At 37.3% G+C, this 25,319-nt stretch overlaps 1 protein-coding gene and 1 pseudogene across 3 annotated transcripts; both read left to right on the top strand.

Moving 5' to 3' along the window:
* Window positions 1–109: 109 nt before the first annotated feature.
* On the top strand, window positions 110–21,576 carry RTCA (RNA 3'-terminal phosphate cyclase). Of its 3 annotated transcripts, XM_036235147.1 has the most exons (12): window positions 110–213; window positions 2,674–3,378; window positions 3,494–3,594; window positions 5,458–5,601; window positions 8,782–8,905; window positions 11,036–11,094; window positions 12,402–12,543; window positions 12,808–12,932; window positions 13,789–13,847; window positions 14,644–14,738; window positions 16,791–16,895; window positions 19,284–21,576. In XM_036235147.1, the coding sequence occupies exons 2-12, from the start codon at window positions 3,334–3,336 to the stop codon at window positions 19,383–19,385; spliced, it is 1,101 nt and encodes a 366-aa protein (XP_036091040.1). In that variant the 5' UTR covers window positions 110–213; window positions 2,674–3,333; the 3' UTR covers window positions 19,386–21,576. The 3 variants fall into 3 exon arrangements, with proteins under 3 accessions (XP_036091040.1, XP_015989021.1, XP_015989019.1); XM_016133535.2 differs by lacking the exons at window positions 110–213; window positions 2,674–3,378 and having other exon boundaries at window positions 5,443–5,601; XM_016133533.2 differs by lacking the exons at window positions 110–213; window positions 2,674–3,378 and having other exon boundaries at window positions 5,382–5,601.
* Window positions 7,868–7,982, top strand: LOC118613076 (annotated as a pseudogene).
* Window positions 21,577–25,319: the final 3,743 nt, after the last annotated feature.

Raw genomic sequence — 25,319 nt, 5'->3', positions numbered from 1 at the left:
AGCGCACCTTCCCCTGAGCGACCAATGGGGGCGGGGGGCGAGGGAGCGAGCCTCCCACCGGCCAGCCAATCAGGGAGTGGGGCGGGGCGGGAGCGACACTAAGGGATGCGGAGAGCTCACGCGAGATAAAAAGAGCGTCAGGAGGGAACACCGGAGGCGAAGATAGCAGCCAAAACTTAGTTGCAGAGACTGTGTTGGACAAGGCACTGCTGTGTAAGTACATGAGCACCAACGGTCATCTTTGTTGTCCATGTAATAGGGAGAAACAGAATGTTAAGGGAACGCAAAGGATGGGCACTTACTGGAGAAAGTTATGTGAAGTAAGACCTGAGGAATGTGTAGGGAAACATCCCTTCTTCGGCTTGTATTATAAGCTCCTTGATTACAGAAAACAGAACGTTTCTATACTTTGTAGCAAGGCTCTTTCCCACTAGGCGAGTCATAAGTATATGCTGAAATATTTCCCTATGACTGGCATTTCTTATTCCCATCAAGTGCTCTTGACTACTGGAATTGTCTTTTCTATTTTTTTTTTTTTTGATAGATGAACAAGGTTTCCTTTATGTGTAAAATAAATGTTATCAACAATATCCTTAGAGAATATTGTCAGATGCAGCTGCCCAATATATGCAATATATGTCAGATATAAATTGATTTATTTGCCTCTTGGAGAAATGTCAAATTTAGAGCTAATAAAGATTAGAGCTTTCATAGCCAATCTTCTTGAAATAATTAGGAAACCAATTTCTATAAATGTTCTGGATGACGTTTGTCTGTTCTTGCCTCTTGCGTGGAAATGAAAAGCTTACATGGGAATGTCTAAAGAATTAGAGGAAAAAAAATACTGAAACAATGACAAATAAATCCTGAACACTGAATCTTAGTAGCTGTGAAATTAAATCTCAGGTATTTCACAAATTCACTAATATTATGCAAAACCATTCTTTTTTGCCTTATTTGCCTTTCAGTGTATTTCATACACATTACTGTAAGCAATGAATCTAAGTTGCCTTTACAAGAAAATCTGATAGTCAATTTTTTAACTTTCCCACTAACAAAACATTTTATAGGCACTATTAATATAGTTGATAATACTCCATGCATGTGTTTGCATAAAAAGATGAAGTAGTTGTGCCTTTGAAGTGAATTATTTTTCTTTCCAAGGTCCCTATACCACCTTCTTCCTCTTAACTTTCCTTTAATTCTACCTTCTCCTGAGAAAATATTTTTTCTTTTACCCTCTTTTATTCTCAATGGATTACTGCTTCCAGAGTTAGTACTATACGTTTATCTTTCCTTCCCAAATCAAGAGATAAGCCAGTATTTACTAATTAATCCTTTCACTCAAAAGAAACAAGAACTCATTTCTTCTCTTTCTCAAATTAATAAAAATGACTGATTACAACCCAGGGATTCCACTCCTAGCCGTCTACTCAAAAGAAATGAAAACATACGTCCACACTAAGACTAGTTAGTACAAGAATGATTGTAACAGCATTGTTCATAATAGCCCAAATGTCCTTCAATAAGTGAATGGATAAACAAAATGTACATCCATGTAACGGGCTTTTATTCATTCTTAACAATGACTGAAGTACTGATGCATGCTTTAATATGGATGAACTTCAAATTTTTATACTAAGAATCCAGATCTGAAAGGTCACATATTGCACGATTCCATTTATATGAAATGTCCAGAGAAGACAAATCTACCAAGACAAGAAAGCAAATTAGTGTTTATCTGGAGCTGGAATGGGAATGAGGAGTGACAGCAAAGGCACAAAGGAGAGCTTTTTGTGGTGATGGAAACTTCCTATAACCAGATTGTGGTGATGATTGCATAACTGAATTTACTAAAAATCATTGAATTGTACACTTGAAACAGGCGAACTTTATGGTATGTAAACTTCAATAAAGCTGTTAAAATTGTGTTATATTGTATACATACAATAGAATAATGTGACATAGATAAGTCACGTTAATAACAAAAACCTAGACTTACCACCCAATTTAAGAAACAGAACCTTTCCTATGCTGGTGCAGATCACTCTCTGCTCCTCTTAACCTTCCCTCTTCCTCTGAGATCACCATTATCCTAAAGAGTGTATTTATCATTCCTTTGTTTCCCTTAGAATTTACGATATACATGGATCGCTAACAATACATTGCTTACTTTTGCTCATTTTTGAGTCTTATAAAAATGTCTTTTACCACATAAAAATGGTATCAAATTGTAGATATCTTTCAACAACTAGCTTTTGTGACAATACTACCATTTATTTATCCATTGTCTACTCAGTGAACATTTGTGTTGTTTCCAGCTCTTTGATATTACCGTCAGTGCTGCTGTGAATTATCTTGGTGCCTGTGCAAGTTTCTTTAGGGTAGTACTTTTCGGACTGTCATGAGCATTCATATCAGCTGGGGATCTTTTTTAAATGCAGTTTCTAATTCAGTCGATCAGGGTGGGGCCTGAGAGTCTTCATTTCTACCAAGTTCTAGGTGATACAGATGTTACGATTTAGCCGGATCGCACTTTGTTTAGTAAGGTAAGAACATATACCTAAAAATAGAATTGTTGAGACATGAGTATATTTATTTGTAACCAAGATAATGAAGAACTGCCAGACTATTTACAAAAGTACCTACACCATTTTTTATGTGTCTCTCAAGATAAAAAGGTGACAAGATGACACTACACGCACGCACGCGCAGAGTATCAATGCACCCAAGGCACGCACATTTCAAAGGGCAGGCTGCAGAGAAGGCAAACCCGACCTGTAGAAGGAGGTCAGTGCACTGCAATGTCCGGACGTCTTTTACATCTTCAGCTCTAAGAGTCTCCAGCTATGGGTACCGCGGGATCCTCGAAAAACCAGAGATAAACACAGATGTTTATGCAAGCCGGCGAGAGAACTGAAGAATCTGGTTAGAGCTGAAACATAGGCTTTCTGCAATCTGCGGTTTTTGCTGTGTTCAGTGCACACACGTTTCCTACCGCGCTCCAAGACACCTCTCCTACCGCCACCGCATCTCCCCGGACAGCTCCAGATTTGCTGGGATTCTGTCCGCACCGCCTCTACTAGCACCGCGTGATGCGCATGCGCACTGGCTGCCGGTTCGTGCGAACCCGGTCTCGCAGCGTGGGGCGGTGCTGTTGGCTCCTGCGAAATCCTGTTTTCCCGAGCGGCCGCTGCTTCCTTTTTCCGCCAGATCCCCGCAGCCCCGCGCGAGGACTAGGTTTCGGAGCTGCGAGGCGGGAGCCAGCGTCTCCTCTTCCCCGCGCTCGCGCGGAGGCTGTGCGGCTGCGGGCCGGGCCCCAGGGCGCCCGCCATGGCCGGGCAGCGGGTGGAGGTGGACGGCGGGATCATGGAAGGGGTGAGTGCGGGGCCGGAGGCCGAGGGGTGGCGACAGCGGCGGGGGCTGGAGCGAGCGGAGCCTCCCCGTCTGACGTCGTCTCTCTTGTCTCCGCACCCGCACTGTGGCTGCCCAGGGCGGCCAGATCCTGAGGGTCTCCACAGCCCTGAGCTGTCTCTTGGGCCTCCCCTTGCGCGTGCAGAAGATCCGAGCCGGCCGCAGCACGCCTGGCCTGAGGTAAATCGGGGCGCTGGGGAAAAGGGTGGGGGTACGCTGCGTGGGGCTGGAGGGGTGGGAGGCCAGGGGGCAGCCCGTGGGGGCGGGGCTTGGGGGCTCGCGGTGGCGGCGGCGTAGGACTGGGGGACTCAGGAACCCGGGCAGTGATGCTGACAAGATCCCGGCCTTAAAGTGGAGGAATATGAACCCGGGCGCAGGTCCTGGGGTGCAGTACTCCAGCCTGGGCTGTCCGCCGAAGCCTCAGTTGTGCGGTCTTGAAATCCTCCAGGGGCATGTTAGAAAATAGGCCCAGATTTTCTCTGGCTACAATTGTCTCATTTCTTAAAGATTTATCTTTTTAAAACGCGCCCTCACTTCATCGGGCATTCCAAGTACCTAGAGAGCTCGTAGCAGCGGGCAAGATAGATCAGGGCAGATCAGCCTCTACAGCCAGAGAAAACCCAACTTTTTAACCAGTGCGTTCTCTGCTGCCGCACATTTTAGATAGAACAGGAAAGGACACTAAGATGTGTTAATCCAGCTTTCATTCATATCTCTGGGAAGCTGTGCATATGACCAGAATTATCGGTTGTAGAGAGGGAAAAACGTTGATCAACACTTGATTTTTCATGTTTCTTTCTGGCAAGCTAGGCATGCCACTAGGTAAGTTTCACGTATATGCGCCTCTTAAAAGAAGACCCACTTTGAAGCCAAACTGATCCCTTTGTATTATTCCATTGTAATAGGTCAGCCATCTCTTAGCCTTTTATCCACAATCCATTTTGAAATGATTAAAAGGTAATTAGTGATATGTGTGAACATTAATTCCCTTTGCCACAGTCGTCTACAGTAATCCATTTCACCAGTAGTGAAATCCGATTCATTAAGGCTGTGTTGATACTTTATTAGTTTGCTAGAGCTGTCATAACAAAATACCAGGTTGGGTGGCCTAAACAAGAGAAGTTATTTTCTTACAGTTCTGAAGGCTAGAAGTCCAAGATCAAGATGCTGGCGGGGTTGGTTTCTTCTGAGGGCCATAAGAAAAGATTCTGTTCCAGGCCTCTCCCCCTCTCCCCCTCTTCCCCTCTCCCCTCCTCCCTCTCTCCCTCGCTCTCCCTCTCTCCCTCTCTCCCTCTCTCCCTCTCTCCCTCTCTCCCTCTCTCCCTCTCTCCCTCGCTCCCTCGCTCTCCCTCTCTCCCTCTCCCCCTTTCCCTCTCTCCTTCTCTCCTCTCCTTCTCCATCTCTGCCACTCCCTCAGTCTCCCTCCCTCCCTTTCTCCCTCCCCCCCCTCTCCCCCCTGCTGGTGGCCACCCTTTTGCTGCCTCTTCACATGGCATTGCTCTGTGCATGCATATCCCCCAACTCTCTGTATGTCCTAATCTCTTTTTATTGGGACACCAGTGAGAATGGATTAGGGCTAACCCTAACCCACTCTTTTAACTTAATCACCTCTTTTAAGGCCCTACCTCCAAGTAATTACATTCTGAGATACTGGGGTTTAAGGCTTAAGCATATGAATTTTGGGGGAACACAGTTCAACCTTGACAGGTACCATAGATTATTTAGTAAAGTGCAAGTGAGACCAGTGGCACTTAGGTAGCCTGATTAGTTTTCCTCTTTTGCATACTTATAATTTACAACAATATATCAGTGTATATGTTTACAGCTAAATTAACTGGTGTGGAAGGAACCTTTAAAATGATGCCTACTAGCAGGTTGTCTAGGTACATGAAAACCCAAAAGGAAGGTCTAACACGGAAGAGTGGCACTTACTGTGGTTAGACCTTGCTGTTTTCTTGCCATTGCAGTTTTATAAATGTCATAAAGTGTGGGGATATAGGCAGTCTGAATGCACACGTTTTGATGCAGTATTATGACCTGAAGGCCTCAACACTTATCTGGACTGGAAATGATTCGAGATTTATGTGATGGGCAACTGGAGGGGGCAGAAATCGGCTCAACAGAAATCAGATTTACACCAGAGAAGATCAAAGGTGGAATCCACACAGCAGATACCAAGACTGCAGGGTATGTGTCATTTACTTTCCATTTATTTACAGGCTGAGGGGTTAGACCTGGATTCAGATGCAGGTACTAGCACTAACTGGGCAGGTGGTTTAATGTCTTCGAGCTCTAGTTTCCTCTCTTTTAAAATGGCAATAAAACACCATTTAGGATTAGTTTGTATGTAAAGTTACTAATTGTTTACTGTGTAGTTATTATTATATCTAGAATTTTCTCGTGTATATAGTATAATGTATTTGTTTTTTACTTTTTATTAGAAATTGAATATCTGAAAACTACCAAGTTTTCATGCTCTGTAGTCATAGTAGTCTTTGTAGCATATTTAGTTCTTGGCTTGCAGCTAATTATGAACTATAGTCTAATTTTAGTCTAGGTATTTTTGTTGGTTTTTAGTAGATACTTATGCAATTCTGTTTAGAAATTTTTAGATGTGGTAGTCGTTTTTTTTCCATTGGAAAATGGGTATTTAACAATTAAATTGAGCCTTTAATGTTTTCCAAGAATCCTTCCTTTTGTTGACAAAACACAGAGAGCAGTTTTTTTTTTTTTACAGAGAATATTTTTATTTTTTTTTAATTGAAGAAATGATTTTTAAAAATTTCCCCCTTCTACCTTCTTCCTCCTGCCTTCCTCCTCCCCTCTGGTAACCACTAGTCTGTTGTCCATGTCCATAAGTCTCTGTTCATTTGTTGCTTTTAGGTTTATATCCCACATATAAGTGATATCATGTGATTTTCTACTTTTTCTGTCTGGCTTATTTCGCTTAGTATGATTATTTCAAGATCCATCCATGTTGTCACAAATGGCAGTATTTCATCTCTTATGGCTGAATAATATTTCATTGTATATATGTACCACAGCTTTTTTAGCCAATCATCTATCATAGGACACTGCAGTTGCTTCCATGTCCTGGCCACTGCGAATAATGCTGCTATGAACATCAGTGTGAAATATTTTTTCAGATATGAGTTTTCAAGTCTTTGGGGTAAATAGCCAATAGAGGAATTGCTGAATCATATGGTAGATCAATTCTCAGTTTTTTGAGGAACCTCTATACTGTTTTCTGGAGAGCAATTTTTTGTGTTTTCTGTGTTATTTGGCTGATTGCCATTGTAAGGAGCATCCTTTACCAAAATCCTACCCATTTTCTAGGAAGCTTGATAAAATAAGATATTATGCTGTAAACCTGATGCCAGGTTGTTTCAGAAATGACTATTTTAATAGATTGTGATTTTCAGTTTGAGAAAATGTGTAGTGAGATTTGAGTAACGATGTGAATAGACGTCTATGAAAAGGGACCTGCTGGTAGGCCTCAGGTGAGTTTTGCCAAGTGAGAACTTTCCTAAGGAGATTAAAGAATTTGAGGTATCTTTATAGTCAGCATATTATTTCAGGCATTATCCTGGATAAAAAGTTGAAAAAAGTAATAGTTAACCAACTCTCTAAAAATTAACTGAAATAGAATCATAGAATTTTGAAGCTGTAGAGAGAAAATAGAAACCATATTTTCAACCCTTCCTCCACTTTGTGAATTAGAGACTGAACGCCTTCTGGTGTTAAGGTCAGAACTAGAATTAGAATTAGAATCTAGGCCTTCTGGCTTCTAATTCACTAGAATGTGTGGGAAATGAGTTTAAAGTTGATAATCCAGGTCCATTCAGATGACTAAAATAAATGTGTTCCTAGAAAGAAAACACATCTTATGCACATCCTAACATTTTTATCCCTAATTGTGATTACAGGACCATGTGTTTTCTCAAGTGTATTTTTGTTTCTGTAATTCCTTATGCTACTAAAATTTAGGTTTTCTTTCTAGTCTTAGAATCTGCTTTTATTGGGGTGAGGAGGAAAGAACCGCTTTATATGTTGGGTTCTTAAGAGGGAATGAACAGAAGTTCAGTAGTTATAAAAATATGGTTTGAGTAAACAAAACATTTCCAAGCCTTTTTTTACTTGCTCCTAGGCTCTACTTGAGAAGGGGAATTATATTGTACATATTTTCTTATGTCTAACACATTACACAGTCAATAAACATTCACTAAATTAATGAAATGCATGATCAGTGATAATAGACTCTAGTTCAGTCAGTACGTATGCATCGCTGCCATAAGAAAGTTAAATAAAGGTCTATCTTTTGGTATGTGGAGGCTCTGTTGAACTCCCTTTCAAACTACAATCTAAGGATGTAGTTCCATAGTGTAGCGGTTGGAATGTCTGCTTTGCACGCAGAAAGTCCTGGGTTCATACCCTAGTGGAGGCATGGTCCATGGTCTACAGCCATGCCACCCTGAACAAGCCTGATGTCTGATCTCAGAAGCTAAGCAGGGTGGGGCTTGTTAGTACTTGGATGGGAGACCACCTAGGAAGACCAGGTGCTGTAGGCCAAAAAAAAAACAAAAACAAAAACAAAAAAACCCTACAATCCACATGTGAATATGATTGCTTTCCCTTGACTTTAGAAAAGAAGGGAAGGAAAATAAGAACTCAATTAGAAAATCTGACCAAATGTTTTCTTTTATTAAAAACTTCATATTCTGTAGTTATTTCTCATGTTTTCTCACATTATTTGATTGTAAGGACCAAACAGGTGAGTTAAAGCAAGGATTATTTCCTTAAAACTTTTTCTGTGTAAAATATTTAGCTATCGGTATATGTAAAATATTCTAATATATCATGAACTCCACAGTGGTAGGAACTGTATGTCAGCTTGATATCTGAAACAGAGTTTAGTGCATGGTAGACATTCTGATACAATCATTTGAATATTTCTAGAGCTTAACTGTTTTGAATTATGTTTATAAACTGCTTTCAAGAATCCTTTTTATAAAAATGTTGCAAAGATGGTTTTATTTTTAATTTGTTTTTACTTCTTTGTAATATCCAGGCGAAAAAGTGTCAGAACTTAGCTAAGGTCACAGAGCTATTGTTTAATATTGATTCAAACCCAGATTTGCATATCAAAGCCGGTTCCTTCCACTGTGAAATACTGTCTTTCTTTAAGATTCAAGATTTTATGATTTAGTTACTAAAGTTTTTTTTTTTTAACTTTGAAGTGTTTTTTAAACTTGAGGGCATGTACCTGCCTCCCCAGCTATCTATGCTTCAGCTATGGTGATGTGTAGTAGTATCACTTTCTTGAGACTTTTAAAAGAAAATACAGCTAAGCTTGTTCTGCCTTCTTAGGAGCGTGTGCCTCCTGATGCAGGTCTCGATGCCCTGTGTTCTCTTTGCTGCTTCTCCATCAGAGCTTCGTTTAAGAGGTGGAACTAATGCTGAAATGGCACCACAGATTGATTACACAGAAATGGTAAGGGCTTTCGTTGTTGACAAGCTAAGATGATGATCTCATAAATTCCAAATCTCCATTCTCTACTAAGTATAACTCGAGTGTTTTCGTGTACATACCTGTTTATTTCTTCATGGTGTCTAGTTCTGCTGAGGAAGAGGGTAAGAGATTATGTTTACTTAAGACTGAGAGTTGTATCTTAGAACAGTGTTCCTAGTGAATTCTTCGAAAACCTCAAGTGTAATTATTATATAAATTATTTATTATATAAATTAGATATTTTATATTTACAGGAAGCATGGTTTGGAAGAAAAAACTCAAGACAGGAATTAAATACTGTGTTTGACTAGAGTTGGTGAGGATGTGGAGAAATTGGAACACTTGCACATTGTTGGTGGGAATCCAAAATGGTGGCTGCACCATTTTGAAAACCAGTATGAAGGTTCCTCAGGAAATTAAAAATAAAACTGCCATGTAATGCAGCAATCCCACTTCTGGGTATTTATCCAAGAGAGTTGAAATCAGGATCTGAAAGAGATATTAGTATTCCCGTGTTCATCATAGTACTAGTCATAGTAGCAAACGTATGGGAACAACCTAAATGTCTACTGATGAATGAATAGATAAAGAACATGTGGTATATACATACAATGAAATATTATTCAGCCTTAAAAAGAAAGAAATTCAGGACATTTATGCTAAGTGAAATAAGCCAGTCACATAAACACAAATAGTGGCATGGTTCCACTTACGTGAGATATCTAGAGTAGTCAAATTCATAGAGTCAAAAAGAGTGGCATGGGGTTGGGGGAGGGGAGAAATGGGGAGTTTCTGAGCAAGGTGCATAAAGTTTCAGTTAAGCAAGATGAAAAAGCTCTATAGATCTTCTGTGCAACATTGTACTTATAGTCAACAGTAATGTATACTTAAAAATTTGTTGAGAGTAGATTTCGTGTAATATGTTCTTCCCATAATAAAATAAAATTTTGAAAAAAAATACCATATTTTGACTATAAAATTTTAAAATGATAAAGCTCAATACATTTGAATTCATCCACACTGCTTGTATCAGCAATGAAAGCTAAGTAGTGTTCTGATATACGGAAGTACCAATTTTTTAATCTGTTTATCTGTTAAAGGACATTTGGGATGTTTCCAGTTTTTGATGATTATGAATAAAGTCACTCTAAACACTTATGTGCAGGTTTTTGAGTGAATGTAAGTTTTCATATCTCTTGAGTAAGTACCTAGGAGAGGGATTACTGGGATCTAATAGTAAGTATATGTCTAACTTTATAAGACACTGCCAGATAGTTTTGGCACTCAAATGTCTGCATTGTTTTGCATTTTCACCAGCACTATCCGAGAATTTCTACATTCTCCCTAGCACTTAATATTCTCAGGGTTTAATGAAAAAAATTTTTTTTGCCATTTTAATAGATGGTATAATCTTCTTAAATTCAGTTTTTATAGGATCCATAAAGAAAATTAAACTTACTGCTCTTTACGTAATCTCATGTAAGGAAATGGCCCTAATTTAATATTACGAAATGCAGCAAAGGATAAATGTTAACATTTATTTTAATAGAGCATTAATACGATAATTATTATATACATAAAATATGTAATACTGAAAATTTGGAGAATGATTAAATAAATTATGCAGTCATCCAGATATTATTTAGGAAGAATTTTATGATGTCGGGAAAATGCTTTTGTTTATAATGTTAAATAGAAAAAATAAGGAGAAAACATTGTACATGTAGCAAGATGTCAACTGAATAAAAAAATTGAGATAGCAGAATGGAGCATTGTTTACCAGTACCCCTAATTTCTTATAGTGGGTTATATAGAGAAGGGTCAGGAAATGCTGTCCTCTGGGCTAATGTAACCACTGGGGTCACGTATCCTGAGTCGCACCTTCTTTTTTATTAGGTAGACTTGCTCGGCCCTGATTAATTAAATGTGAACATTTTTATTTTAGCTATAAGTCAGTTATTTTATTTGAAACGTAGAACTAGCCTACACATTTTTATATTACTGTTTATGGTGCCTCATTACTAGGTCCAAGCAGAGCACTTTTGTGTAATAAATATACTTGTTGAATCACTAAATATTGGTGGTTAAAGTAACAATAAACTGATTTTGCAGGTTTTCAAGCCAGTTGTTGAAAAATTTGGTTTCAGATTTAATTGTGACATTAAAATGAGGTAAGTTACTTATTTCTTAGCCTTTAGGCCCACTACTTGTGGTAAAAATAGAAAAAGTAGCCCTTAGTGAACTATCATTCTGGAGCCCACACATTACCTTACATGTGCTTTGTGGCTTAAAAACAATAAGCAGTAGAGACGTGGGGACTTGAAAGCAGCTACTTGTGATATCGCTTGTTTTGGGGGAGAAATATTTTCAAGGAAAGTCTACATTGAGACATCTTCATATCTTTTATTATCTATGCTCAGCACGGATTGAATGCTCACAGAGTAGACAACTGGAGTAGGCACTACAGGATCATTAAAGGGGTACTCTCCTACAATGCAGTCAGAATTATTTTCCTAAGAAATAATTAGGCATTAGGCATTCGGCTTATTTCTCTTTAAGGCTTCCCTTCTGTCCCTTAATAACAAGACCAGAGTTCTTGATGTGACATTTAAGCGCTTTAACATCTTGTTCCAATCTGCTTTTCTAGCTTCCGATGCTCTCCTCTCCTCTCAACATACCACATATTCTGGCTACGTGATTACCTGCTAGTCCATCAACGTACTTTGTGCCTTCAGACTTCCATGTCTTCGTTCATGTTATTCCACCCCTGCTCTCCTACAAATTGAAAACCCTCAGTTTTTCAAAATGAAACTTGTAATTACTTGTGTGAATTTCCATGAGTGTGCCTCAGTTAGAATTCATATTTGTACTTCTGTCATAGTCCTAACAGCTGAGTTGTGTTCTGGTAGGTTGTATGTGGAGCCATCTCCCCACTAGATGGATAGGCACACTGTCATTCTCATCTTTGTGTTCTCAGCATCCTCTGTAGGTTGACCGACACTGAATATTATTAAAATTTTATTAGTGTTCAGCTACTTAAGTATTCATATTATTTATGGAGCACCTAGTATGTACCAGTCATTGTTTTAGTCCCTGGTATATAGCAGGGACAAAGTAGACAAAGGCCCTGCCAGCAAGCAGCTGATATTCTAAAACACCCCTGTCAGACCGAACTTCCTGCACTGAGGGAAATGTTCCCTGTCTGTCTGACGTGGTATTCACAGGCCACACACGACTGTTGAGCACCTGAAATGTGGCCACTGCGACTGGGGAGCTGAGTTTTGAATTTTATTTTATTTTATTTAAATTTAAATGGTGACATGCAGATTGTGACTACCGCATTGGACAGCACAGGTCTATAACATTATTTGGAAATTTCAAACAATTATATGGTTGGATGTCATTCATGTTATCTTACGGTAAATACTGAGCTTTACATTTGTTGTGAATCAGTTTGTGTTTGTTGTACTTTTTATAGGGGCTACTACCCAAAAGGGGGTGGTGAAGTGATCGTCCGAATGTCACCAATTAAACAATTGAACCCAATAAATATAACTGACCGTGGCTCTGTGACTAAGATATATGGAAGAGCTTTTGTTGCTGGTGTTTTGCCGTTTAAAGTAAGTTGTTTAGATGGTCTTAGAAGTGTGTGTATGTCTTGTTAAGTATTGTATCATTTAAATTTTGAAGTTATTGAAAGATCTTAATTTTTAAATAAATCCTTTTGTTAAAGTTTTTTCTTAAAATTCTGTATTCCCTACTCTTAAAAATCAAATGTTTATATAATGCATGTAAAAGTTATTATTTTATTTGTCTTTGAGGGCTTGAAAACAATTGTAAAAATAATAATTTATTTTATTCTCTTCTACTGTTTGGCCACATAGGCAGCAAAAGAAATGGCGTCGGCAGCTGTCAGGTGCATCAGAAAGGAGATTAGAGATCTATATGTTAACATCCAGCCTGTCCAGGAACCTAAAGACCAAGCTTTTGGCAATGGAAGTGGAATAATGTGAGACAATATACTTTTTCCTAGACATTGGTTGAGAGCCCCCAAATAATTATCTTATTTAAATGAAAGATTTGTATTTTTTTAGTTTAAATTTATAATTTTAAGAAGGTAAATTTTAAAGGGCATTTATACCCAAAACAGCAGCATGACGAATTAAGGTAATTATTTTATTCCAAATTTTATTCTGAGGATGATTTGCCTTCATTACAAGAGCTCTTTTCTTTATACAGTGAACTTAGATGTTGAAGCTAATCAGAAGGTAGCCTTTGAAGATGAGCCTAAGAGAAATATTGGACTTGCTTTTCCTACCCCAAATGTGAAATCAGTTTACAAGTAGATGTCTTAGAAATGGCAAAGATCTTTTTAGAAAAGAAATATAGCTATTATATTAATCCAGTTAGAAGTTATTGATTTAAGTGTTTTAAAAATGTCTTGATTGTTTAAAGTGAATATTTAAATTTTAAAGTCTTTTTCAGTGTTTCTTAAAGGGTTTAAAGTAAATGCACAGTCTACATAATGTTGTTTAAAACCCAAACATCTCTGTAGGAAGGCTTTTTCATTAAGATAATCGTAAGATATTTATAGTACAGTATGCCAGTGAAGTGGTATCTTAGTGCTGACAACGTAACTTCTGGGAGGGCCATTCCTTACCTGCGAGTGACTTGTCTGAAGTACTGAAAGATAGAGATGGAGAATGCTAATCATGTCCCCTCTCTGTACAAAGAATTTCACTTTTGCAAAGTACTAGCCAGATCTAGTTTTTCATGTTTAACAGTCACTATTCTCTGATACTGTATTTGCATGTAATTTTAGAATATTGATAGCATAGGTAGTAATACTTTTTTTTCCTATATAGCATTATTGCTGAGACATCCACTGGCTGTTTGTTGGCTGGATCATCACTTGGTAAACGAGGTATAGATAAATGAAGGGGGTGTACAAGTCCCAATGCTAGTGTAACATTCTTTAATCATGTTGGGATGAGAATGTTATAGAATGATGGATGACAAGTTTAAAAGGATACAGTTAACTGATTCTCTTTCAGAGTCAATTAAATTTTTAGTTTTTTTCACAACTTTATATTTTGAAAATTTCAAACTTATAGAAAAGTTGAATGACTAGTGACTATCCATACACTGTCCTCCCAGATTCACTAGTAGTGAACATTTAGCTACAAGTCTTGTGTGTTTATGAACAATTTCAATATAAGTTGCAGGGATACCGAATACTGTAGCATGTATATCCAAAGGACAATGCCTGTAAAATCACAATGCCATTTTTACATCCAAAGAATTTATCTATTATATTCAGACGTAATCACTTCCCTCAAAAATATATATATTTTTTGAGTACTTACAGCATTTGGTTATCTTATCTGTTTAGTCTTTTTTTTTTTTTTTTTTTTTTTAACTACAGAATAGTCTCTTCACCTCTTCTTTTTTCCTTTCATGATATTGACATTTTGAAAAGTCCAGGCCATTTTCTCATAAGATTTCCCACAGTTTGGGTTTGTCTGATTGTCTCATGATTAGATATAAATATTTGCAGATGCTAAGCTCTCAGAAGATTAAATATACATGAAATCTTATCCTAAAAGTCCCATTGGTGATTTCAGAGGCCTAAAGAATGTTATACCAGTGCTAACAGGGATATAGTAAACATTTCACATTTTAGTAATTAATTTAGTTTTTCTACATTGTGCCTGTCATAGGTGTAAATGCAGACAAGGTTGGAATTGAAGCTGCTGAAATGCTATTAGCCAATCTTAGACATGGCGGTGCTGTGGATGAGTATCTGCAAGACCAGGTAATGACACTTGCAGGATAAAAACCTTCGAGCCTATTAGATTTGAATATTTCATAATTTAATTGAATATGAATTTTAATCACTCACAGACACTGATTAGCATTTTCTAATTCAGTTAGTTTTTAAAGTATTATTCTGGAATTTATATTCCTCAGATTTTAGTCTTCATCTTACTTGACCTGACTACAGCATTTAGCACAACCAATAACTCCTTCCTTCTTGAAATACTTTCTTCACTTGGTTTCTGAAATACTGTTACCATTCTGTCTCACTGGCCATCTATTCTAGTTTCTTTGCTAGTTTGTTATTGTTGTTTTCATCTTCTCAGCTTCTAAATTTTGAAGAGTTCCTAGGCTCAGGCTCAGGCTTCTTTTCTGTATTCATTCCTTCAGTTATTTTGTCTCATCTCTTGGGTTAAGTACTATCTGTATGGAAGCTGACAACTTGCAAGTTTCTATCACTAGCCCAGACTTTTCTTTTAACTCCGTACTCATTATATCCCTTATGCCTGTCAGCATCTCCACTTGATGTGTTGCAGACCTCTCAAACTTAGCACATCTACTCACATTGAGAAATACTAGTGAATATTTCCAAAAAAGGTCTTTTTAAGGTCTGCTCTTGATAGATTTTTCTTTCTACCACACTTTTCTCTCCTTAATCTCGAATCAACAGTCTGTGTTTAGAAATGTATTCTTCAAAGTTTCTCAACCAGTTTCTTAAGACAGTTTCCCTTATTTCTAGTCTCTTCCTTCTTGCCCATGTCTACTCTACACCCCCAGTAATTCTGTATTGGATGTATTGCTGTTAAAATGTCGTAATTTTAGAGAGCGGAAGAAGCTTGTCATTATATATACCAGCTTGTAGAGATATTTGGTCTGATTAAATATATTAACTTTCAACTCTGTATTTTATTCTTAATCATTAATTTAAAAAATTCTATATTGAGGACTGCTGCTAAGCATTTCTCTTTTTTTCACTCAGCTCCCCAATTCCCCTCCCTTCTAGCAATCACCAGTTTGTTCTCTGTGTCTATGAGTCTATTTTCATTTAATTTGTTTCTTTTGTTCCTTAGATTCCTCATATAAGTGGAATCATATGGTATTTATATTTCTCTGACTTATGTAACTCAGCATGATACCCTCTAGGTCCATCCATGTCATTGCAAATGGCAAGATTTTATTTTATTTTTTTATGGCTGAGTAATATTCCATTGCATATCTATACCAAAACTTCTTTATCCAATCATCTGTTGTTTGGAGTACTTCCATATCTTGGCTATTGTGAATAGCACTGCCATGAACATAGGAGTGCATAGATCTTTATGAATTAGTGTTTTGGTTGTCTTTGGAAAAATACCCAGAATTGCAATTGCTGGGTCAATAGGTCAATCTATTTTTAATTTTTTGAGGAACCTCCAAACTGTTTTCCATAGTGGCTGTACCAATTTGCAATCCCACCAACAGTATACTGGGGTTTCCTTTTCTCCACATCTTTGCCAACATTTGTTGTTTTTTAATTTATTGATGATAGCCAATTTGACATGTGTGAAATGATATCTCATTGTGGTTTTAACTTGCATTTCTCTTATATTTAGTTACCTTGAGCATCGTTTCATATATTTATTGCCCATCTGTATGTCTTCTTTGGAGAAATACCTATTTAGATCTTCTGCCCATTTTTTAATTGGATTGTTTGTTTTTTTGCTGTTGAGTTGAATGAGTTCTTTATAAATTTTGAATATTAGCCCCTTATCAGATGAATCATAAACAAATATCTTCTCTCATTCAGTAAATTGTCTTTTCATTTTATTGATGGGTTTCTTTGCTGTGCAAAAACTTTTGTTTGGTGTAGTCCCATTTATTTATTTTTTCTTTTGTTTCTATACCACACTTTGGTGACACAGGTTTTCATTATCTTAAGTCTTCCAGAAATCTAAAGAAATAGAAGTTATTTTAGGTATTTTGATTTCTAGTAGTAGTCTTATATAGAAAGCAATAGAATTTTTAACTCCAAAAAGTAGTAAATATTTTTTTTCTTTATTTTTTTCTATAGCTGATCATTTTCATGGCATTAGCCAACGGAGTTTCCAGAATAAAAACAGGACCAGTTACACTCCATACACAAACAGCTATACATTTTGCTGAACAACTAGCAAAGGTGAGTATTCCATCAGAAAGAGTAATTGATTTTTATTGTAGCTAATTTGGGGTCAGATTTTAATAAACAGAAAACTTAATCATAATCATAATTGCTATCACTCCCTGAGTACTTCCTTTGTGGCAGACGCTGAGCTAACTCAGCAGTTTATCTGAATCATCTTACTCTCTGCATGACCATTTTTAGGTGGCTATTTATTATTCCTTTATACATACGAGTAAAGTGAGGCAGAGGGATTAAATTGATTGCTCAAGAACACATGGTTTCTCAGTGGCAGAGCTGGACTTTGCACAAACCCAGGAAACCATATATTGAAACCCATGTGTGGTACTGCCTTACAGAGTAAGTAAAATGTTCTGATGAGAATTGTGAAACCAAATCACAAGGGATTTGTAGTCGGCTGTAAACTTAAGTATTGTATAAAAGTTTTAAGTATTTTATTTTTTTGTAATTCTGTTGATAGAATATTTGCTGAAATTCTCATATTTGCCAATCCTCTTTAGAAGAGTAGTTACAATTTTTAGTGAAAGAAGATTTAACATTGTATAAACTCCTATTTATACCTTTTCTACAGAATTCTTAATTTAAAAAAGTGATCAGCATGTATATTTCACCCATAATCAATATTATTTCTTTATAGAAAATTTGGAAAATAAAGGAAAAAACCTGCTCATAATTCCCTCCTTCTAGTAAAACTAATGATGACATTTAAGCATTTTTCTCCTTTTTAAATTATTTCTCTGCATTTTTTGTTCAGCTAATGCACACAGTTTCATTTCTTGCTTTTTTCAGTAATGTAGCATATTTCCATTTTGCTATAGTCTTTATTATGTAATTTCATAAAGTAATATAAAATTTATAGCTCAAAATTTTATAAAGGAAGGGGCTGACCTTACGCATTTTTTAAAATTATTAAAGTAATGCACACTAGTTAAAAAAATGAAGTATTGCAGGGTTGTACTAAGCACAAAGCCACTGTTGCCCTACTCCTAACAGTTTGTATGATTTTTAATATATACTCTTTTTTTGTTGTTATTAGAAAGCACAGGTAGATTTTGGTTAAATTGTAGAAAATGACTGAAAGGAATTGAAGACATTATATTTCATGGCAAGAGATATTTAACTATTTTTTACTTTTATACTTATACTAAGCTTATGTTCGTTATAGTCTTCACTTTTCACAGTATTTCGCACATAGTAGACAGCTCCCATGTTGTTTGAAGTGAATACGTAGTGGAAAGTGCTGTGAGCTGGAATTGATAGCTCTAGCTTCTTGTTCAGGTTTGTTGTGTTTTAAGTGAGTGACTTGGGGCAAGCTGCTTTGTCTTCCAGTGACTTCGTGCGGATAATTCATCTGTAAAATCAGGGACTGGGGCTATATAGTCCTTAAAGGCTCCTTCCAACTACAAAGTTTTATAATTTTTCAGTAGGTTAGAAATGATTTCCATAATTGTTACCTGTGTCCTTATTTACATATTGCTTGTAATTTGAAAAAAATATGTGTCTATAACTACATAATAATTTGGCTATCTAGCTTACAATTCAGTGTTTATTCATTTAACAATAATTTCCAGTGGCCACTATGTGACAGCACACTGTCACAAAATACTGAAACTGGAATAATTTGTGAATATTACTGTTCAGCAGGGCCCCAGAATAATGGTTTTCAAATTGTATTAAAAGAATTCTAAGGTTTTAGGAACGCTTGAAATCCCTTTGCCACAAATTCAGTCATCCTACGTAGTTGTTTTAATTTTATTTCAGTTTGTTAGAATGAACACATTTGCTTTTTTCAAAAAATTCTGTTTTCAGACTACAGTGTTGGAGATCAAATATTTGAAAGCCAAACTTGAATTAGTTACCAGGTGGAAAATACACTGTCAAGCCCAATAAAGATGAAGGAGGGTGTTAGTCATCACCTCCCCCACCTTCCTTCTCTGAACTAGATCTTTCTGAATAGTATTTTTAAGGAATTAAATTAAATACCTGACAAGGTAAAAGAAGTATAAATGTGTCAGTGCTATGTTTTAGAAATATTTTAGGAAATATAGTGCAGAGACATTATAATTAACAATTGAGATTTTAAAGTTGATGTTTGTCGACACTGTACTCCTCGGGGTTCTGATTCAGTGTGTGTGGAGTGGGGTTCAGGCTGTGTATTCTGACAAAACTCCACAGGTGTGTATACCTCCCAATAAGAATCATAGTTCTGGAACAAAATATTTATATCTAGGCTATTGAAATTCTCATGACTTGATCTTTGTGTCTCTGACATCTTTAGTAAAACAAGTTTGATATTAACTACCTGCTCGTTTAAGCTGGAGTTATGGGCCTTTCCCTCCAACCCTCTTCATATTACTTATGTACTAAATACTTTTCTGGTTTCAGGCTCAATTTACTGTGAAGAAAGTAGAAAATGAAGATGATGCCTCTAAAGACACATATATTATCGAGTGCCAAGGAATTGGGATGACAAATCCACATCTGTAGTATATTTACCTTTTAAATGATATCTCAGCAATGTATTGCACTAATGCATTTCATAAATACTACAAAACAGCAAATAAGAAGTACCTTATTAAAGGACCCAACTTAAATTTGGAGATAAAGTACAGAGTGTTCTAGATTTATTATGCATGCTTCATCAAATTAATCTCACTTAGAATATTTCCCGAGGTATGAAAAATGAAATATAAGATTTGGTGGATATGTCTAATAGCTGACTTCAGTATTAAAGTACTGATGTAAAATATTCTTTTCCCCTGAAGTATGTTTTTCTTTATGTAATAAATTAAGTCAGGAATGTAAATTTGATCTGTAATTTGTGTATAGTTCTAATCACTTTGCTGCATTCTTGTGTAAACTATGAGACAACTTTATGCACACGTACTTACCATGTCAATAATTTAATGAACATTTTCTCATTCTAAGTACATGTACCTTTTTTCTAGTTGGGCACTTGGTAAATTTTGATTTCAAATCTGTTGAATATGTTGGGAAAGACACAATGAGAATTGCAAAATTTCAACCATATACACACACACACACACGTGTGTGTGTATATGTATATTTTTTGGCTTGTATTAAAAAATAATTGAGTACCTTTAGAACAGACTGTGCTTTTCATTTCTCTATTTTCTCATACCTAGCAACTTCCACATTTAGATTACTTCCTGCCCTGTAGGCAATTGAGGTTGACTCAAATGAAATCAGTCTTGTGTACCAGCTAAATATGCTGTACTATAGTATAATGAGAAATTCATTAAAATTTGGTCCTGTCTTGGACTTTACCCAGTGGTGATTAAAACATAATCCAAGATATAGATCCAGAGGATGATATTTATCACACATTCAGAAAGTGCTGAGTTAGTCTGCATAGAACAGTGTAATGAAAAAAAATTATTTCATATGCATAATCGTAATTCTTGTCAGTGATTTCAGTGTCCTCAGACAGTTGGGTTCAATTTGCTTTGAACATGAGGATGACAGCATTGCTTGCTATTTATATTTACACATATTTATATTTATATTCATTGTAGATAAATTTTATGAGTTCCATTTTTGTAACAAATGAGATAAGTATCGTTCTATTTTAGAGTAAAACTATATTTTTAATATGGTTTTCAGAGGGGTAGTGATATATTTGGGAGTTTTCAGTTTAATGTGAACTTTGCAGCTTCTGACAGGATGTATAGCAGTGTGAAAGAGGTTGGCTGGAATACAGAGTTTGGGAACTTTCGAGTGAGATTCAAGGTCAATAGTGTGTGTGAGTTTGTGATTAATCTTGGCTTGGGCGTGTCATTCTGGTTGATTCTCAACTTAGGTAAAATGAAGATAGGACTTCAGTGAAAAAAATTTTTGATAATCCTAAAAGTGATTTGAATTTCCATTTATTTTCCTCAAACAAAATTTATTTCTCTTTCTACTTATATGTCTAAATTCGATTTCAATGTTTCTTTTTCCTATTATTTAAAACCACCTAATACAAGTACCTGTCGATTCAACACTATGTGTACATGGACTTTAAGAGTAGTCTTCAAACCACCTTCAAACAGATGTTCATACCACTTGGTTCACAAAGCCTTCCCATGAATTTTAAGTTCATGGATGTCAGTAATTTTCAGAGAATTGTTTTCAAATTTGTTTGTTTTCAAATTTCCCTCAAATAAATATGTACTTCCACAGACACATGGTCTGATTTTTTTGTATCAATCTTATTGAGACATATTTCTATAAAATCTTACTATTATATTTAATAACATTTCAAAAAATATTTGTTATACTCAATTGTATAGTAATACTAATTGTAATTAACCAAGCCAAAAGAAATTTTAAACATTTTTAAGAATCTTGTGTTTACTGGAAATTTTAAAACTTAATGCAAATCAATGTGCATATTTTGATTGCAGAAAGATATAACAAGGTGAACTTTTAAGCATAAAAATATAAAATTGGAGAAGTGTAATGTGAACTTTTAAGCATAAAAAATGTAAAAATGGGGAAGTGGAATGTGTTTTTTTAATGGAGCTGGTGGATATCAAACAGCTATATTTCTAGAGTCCAGTGGATAAATTTAAGAGACTCAGAATAGTTTTATTTTAAAATGGCTGTACAAACATACCTGGTTTTATTGCACTTTGCAAATACTGCTTTTTTTTTTTTTTTTTTTTTCTCACCAATTGAAAGTAAGACCCTCCACCAGGGTCTGGAACTGAAGATCAAGTCTCTCAAGATTACAACTCACTAAAGGCTTGGGTGATTATTAACATTTTTTATCAATAAAGTATTTTTAACTAATGTATGTACGTTGTTTTTTTAGACACAATGCTATTGCACACTTAATAAACTATAGCATCGTGTAAACAAATTTTATATGCCCTGGGAAACCAAAAAGTTTGTGTAGCTCACTTTATTGAGGTGTTCTAGAACCAAGCCCCAAATCTCTCTGAAGTATGCCTACTGAGAGCCTTTGCTATAATTTGAAATTTATGATGAAAATTTTTGATGCCCAGATATCTGGTTAAACAATATTTCTTTGTGTGTCAGTGAGGGTGTTAGAAGAGAGTAGCATTTGAATCGGTGAGACCACTAGAGCAGATGGCCCTCCCAGTGTGGGCGAGCATCGCCCAGTTCCTTGAGGGCCTGAATAGAACAAAATGGTGGAGAAAGATTGCATTTGCTTTCTGCCTAACTGTGGGACTTCGGATATCAGTCTTCCTCTTAACCCTCAGTGCTCCTGGTTTTCAGGCCTTCAGACCCAGCCTGTAATCTACACTGTTGCTCTCCAGCTCTCAAGCCTTCGGACTACACCAGTGGCTTTCTAGGCCCAGCTTGCAGATAGCGGATCATGGGACTTCTCAGCCTCCATAATCACATGAGGAATTAACTTATAATAAATCAGTCTCTCTCCAAACATATATTGAACTTCTCAACATATATATCTCCTATTGATTCGGTTTCTCTGCAGAACTATGATACAAGTGTTGTTACAAGAATGTATGAGTTTGAAGGAGGGGTTCTCTGGAACTGAAGATCAGGTCTCTCAAGAAGGGGTACTTTTTACCTGATGATCAGGCCATGAGAGCATTTCAGCTGATACTCAGACTCTTAAGAAAAGGGGGTGCAACCCAGCAGGTGCTTGGAAGGTTCAGATAGCATGGCCCAGAAGGTCAGAGAGCCCCAAGGGGCTAATAGTCCTACTGCCAGAGTGTCAGGGCCAGCTGAGCGAAGCTTGGAGTTGTAGTTTGCTGCTGCTGACAGGAACTGGAAGCAGGAAGAGTCCTTTCTCCCTTCCTCTTTCCAACCGCACGCAGGGTCCCTTTTGCAGAACCGAACCAGAAGCGAGTTGTCAGGGGAATCTGGAAATTATAATTTACACACCCAAAGGTTATGGGACAGTTTCACAAGGTGTGCTTAGAGCTGAGAGACAGTAAGTAGCCAGTAGAATCTCTCCTTTGGTCGTTCAGCATTCACTTACATGTTGCTATCTTACAATAATAACATCTTTTTGCTATTGCCTGACAAAATACAGCTATCCTTTTTGTAAACAGATATTTCCATCCTCTTAACAGAGGGCCAAAAGTCCTCCCAGTCAATATTACCATCTCCGGGTGATGTTAGTGTCTATTTTACTCAACCCCACCTGAATATTCTATAACACATAGAGTATAAAGTTAATAATAGTCCTTATATGAAATAAAAAGACGAAGGGGAGGGGGAAAAATAAATGAATACCAATATATAGAGAACAAGCAAGGAAGAAAGTTTGCATAACTGCTACAATCCTGTGTTCTTAGGTTTGCTATATGCTCTATGTTCCCTGTACCCTCTATGGGCACCAGAGACAGGGAGGTAATCTTAATCTTCACTCCCAAAGGGTCTACATCTTGGTGATCTGTCTTTAATGTGTTGCTGTGGTTTTGCCTTGATTTGTATTGCTGAATTCGAGAGTACTCAAAGATGGCTCAGAGAATGCCTTGTGCTCTAGACATAGTCCCTCTGCCTTCATTGTTATAGTACCACTCAATTTACCCTTATTAATTGGGAGCAATTGCCCCAGCAAAAACGGTGATCCCTCTTTGTTGTTTCAATAGCATGAGAAGCTCAGCCTGGGCAGTAGAGGTCTCGTCTTCCAATTCATTGGAGCCATTATCATGACCTCTGGCGGAAGCATTTTTCCTTTGGGAATTAACACCTCTAAAATCAATAGCAATCAAAGTTTCAGGGATGGGAAATAAAATTCGGGTGATTGAATTAATTATAATAGTGGAAGCCCACTCCCACTTCCACCCCTCAGTCCACGTATTCTAGCTATGGAGGAATGAGTATCCTATATTAGTCTCTGGTCCCAAGGATGGCCCACATCTTATAAGATAATGTCCTAACTTAGAGAGTGTTGTTTCCCAACTGGCACTGTAACTGGATTTTCAGTAGGCTGTTTTCATCAGCCCTGCTGCTTCTAAGGGGTGTCATACCTGGCAAAACCAATAAACTCTATGGTACACTTTACCTGAGAAATGAATTCCCCGATCAGAATCAGTATTGTGTGGGTCAACCATAAGTCCACAGATAGTCATTACACATATCCATTGTTGTGTAGCCGATTGCTTCGAAACTTAGCTGCTTAAAACAACAAACATTTATTATTTCACAATTTCTGTTGGTCAGGAATACAGGACCAGCTTAGTTGGGTGGTTCTGGCTCGTGGCATCCCATGAGGTTGCGATCAAGCCTTGCCACTGGGTGGAGCTACAGTCATCTCAAGACTTGAATGGGGTTGAAGGATCCACTTCCAGTCTCAGGTTTGGTTGTTGCTTTGCTTCTGTTCCTCCCAAGCTGAAAAACTGTGGGCTTTTTCATTGGGCTTCTCACAAAAATGCAGCTTGCTTTCCCCAATGCGAGGGACAAAGAGGGACAGAAACAGAAAACCCCCAATCTTTTTATAAACTTATCTTAGAAGTGATACCCCATCATTTCTGCCCTAGTCTTGTTAATTAGAAACACACCACTAGTCCAGTCCAGCTCAATCTCAGAGGAACGGGATTACTCAAGGGCATTAGTGGGAGGCGGGATAGTTGGGGGCCATTTTAGAGGTGCCTACAACAGTTATACAAGCAGAAACAACCCATTAAGGTTTTGGAGTAGATAACCAGTGTTTTCAGAAATAGCTCTTGGTTTGCTACTAGGCCCTGGTAGAGACTGAACTGATCTGGGACATCTAAAGACCTTATGACCTGAGCTTCCTATGATGAACCAAATGTTTTCTGATGCACCACGATACAAAGTTGGGTGACAGCATCAGCAATCCAACATCAAGTGGAAATGGTATTAGGTGCAGGTAGCCTAGAAGATGTAAGCACGTTACATGAGAAGATGCGCAGTCTTCTCCAGCGTCTACCCCTGCTAATCATTGCCACTCTACCAACCTATGGCCCTGTGGGGCAGTTCCCAACCACCAGCTGACTGAGGAAGAAAAAGCTAAGGCCTAGTTTACAGATGGTTTTGTAGAATGTGTTGGCGTTAGCTGGAAGCAGATGCTGAAGCAGTACAACCCATTCATTCAGGGGTGGCCCGCAAGACGGTGGCGATGGGAAATCCTCCTGGTGGGCAGAACCTGAAGCAGTGCAGTTGGTCGTCCACTCTGTCTGGACTGAGAGATGGTCAGAAGTACAAACACATGATTCATGGACAGCAACCGGCAGTTTGCCTGAAACCTTGGGGACTCAGGGAAAAAAGGTTTGGCAGATTGGTGTCAAAGAATAGGGGAAGAGGAATGTGGATGAAATTTTCAGAAAGAGCATAGAGTGTTAAAAAAAAATTGTGTCCCACGTGAATACTCACAAAGGGCATCCATGTGGAGGAGAATTTGAATAACCAGGTGTACAAAATGACGGGCTCTGTGGCTGCTAGTCAGCCTTTTTCTGC

This window comes from Rousettus aegyptiacus, unplaced genomic scaffold (genome assembly GCF_014176215.1).
Source record: "Rousettus aegyptiacus isolate mRouAeg1 unplaced genomic scaffold, mRouAeg1.p scaffold_m13_p_17, whole genome shotgun sequence".
Lineage (NCBI taxonomy): Eukaryota > Metazoa > Chordata > Mammalia > Chiroptera > Pteropodidae > Rousettus > Rousettus aegyptiacus.
Note: the sequence above shows the minus strand (reverse complement) of the source record. Positions and strands in the feature narration are given on the sequence as shown.

Coding starts and splice junctions, on each gene's coding strand:
- RTCA (XM_036235147.1), top strand. CDS start 3,334: ATGGCCGGGCAGCGGGTGGAGGTGGACGGCGGGATCATGGAAGGG. Junction 3,595..5,457: donor CGCAGCACGCCTGGCCTGAG/GTAAATCGGGGC, acceptor TATGACCTGAAG/GCCTCAACACTTATCTGGAC. Junction 12,544..12,807: donor CTGGTGTTTTGCCGTTTAAA/GTAAGTTGTTTA, acceptor TTGGCCACATAG/GCAGCAAAAGAAATGGCGTC.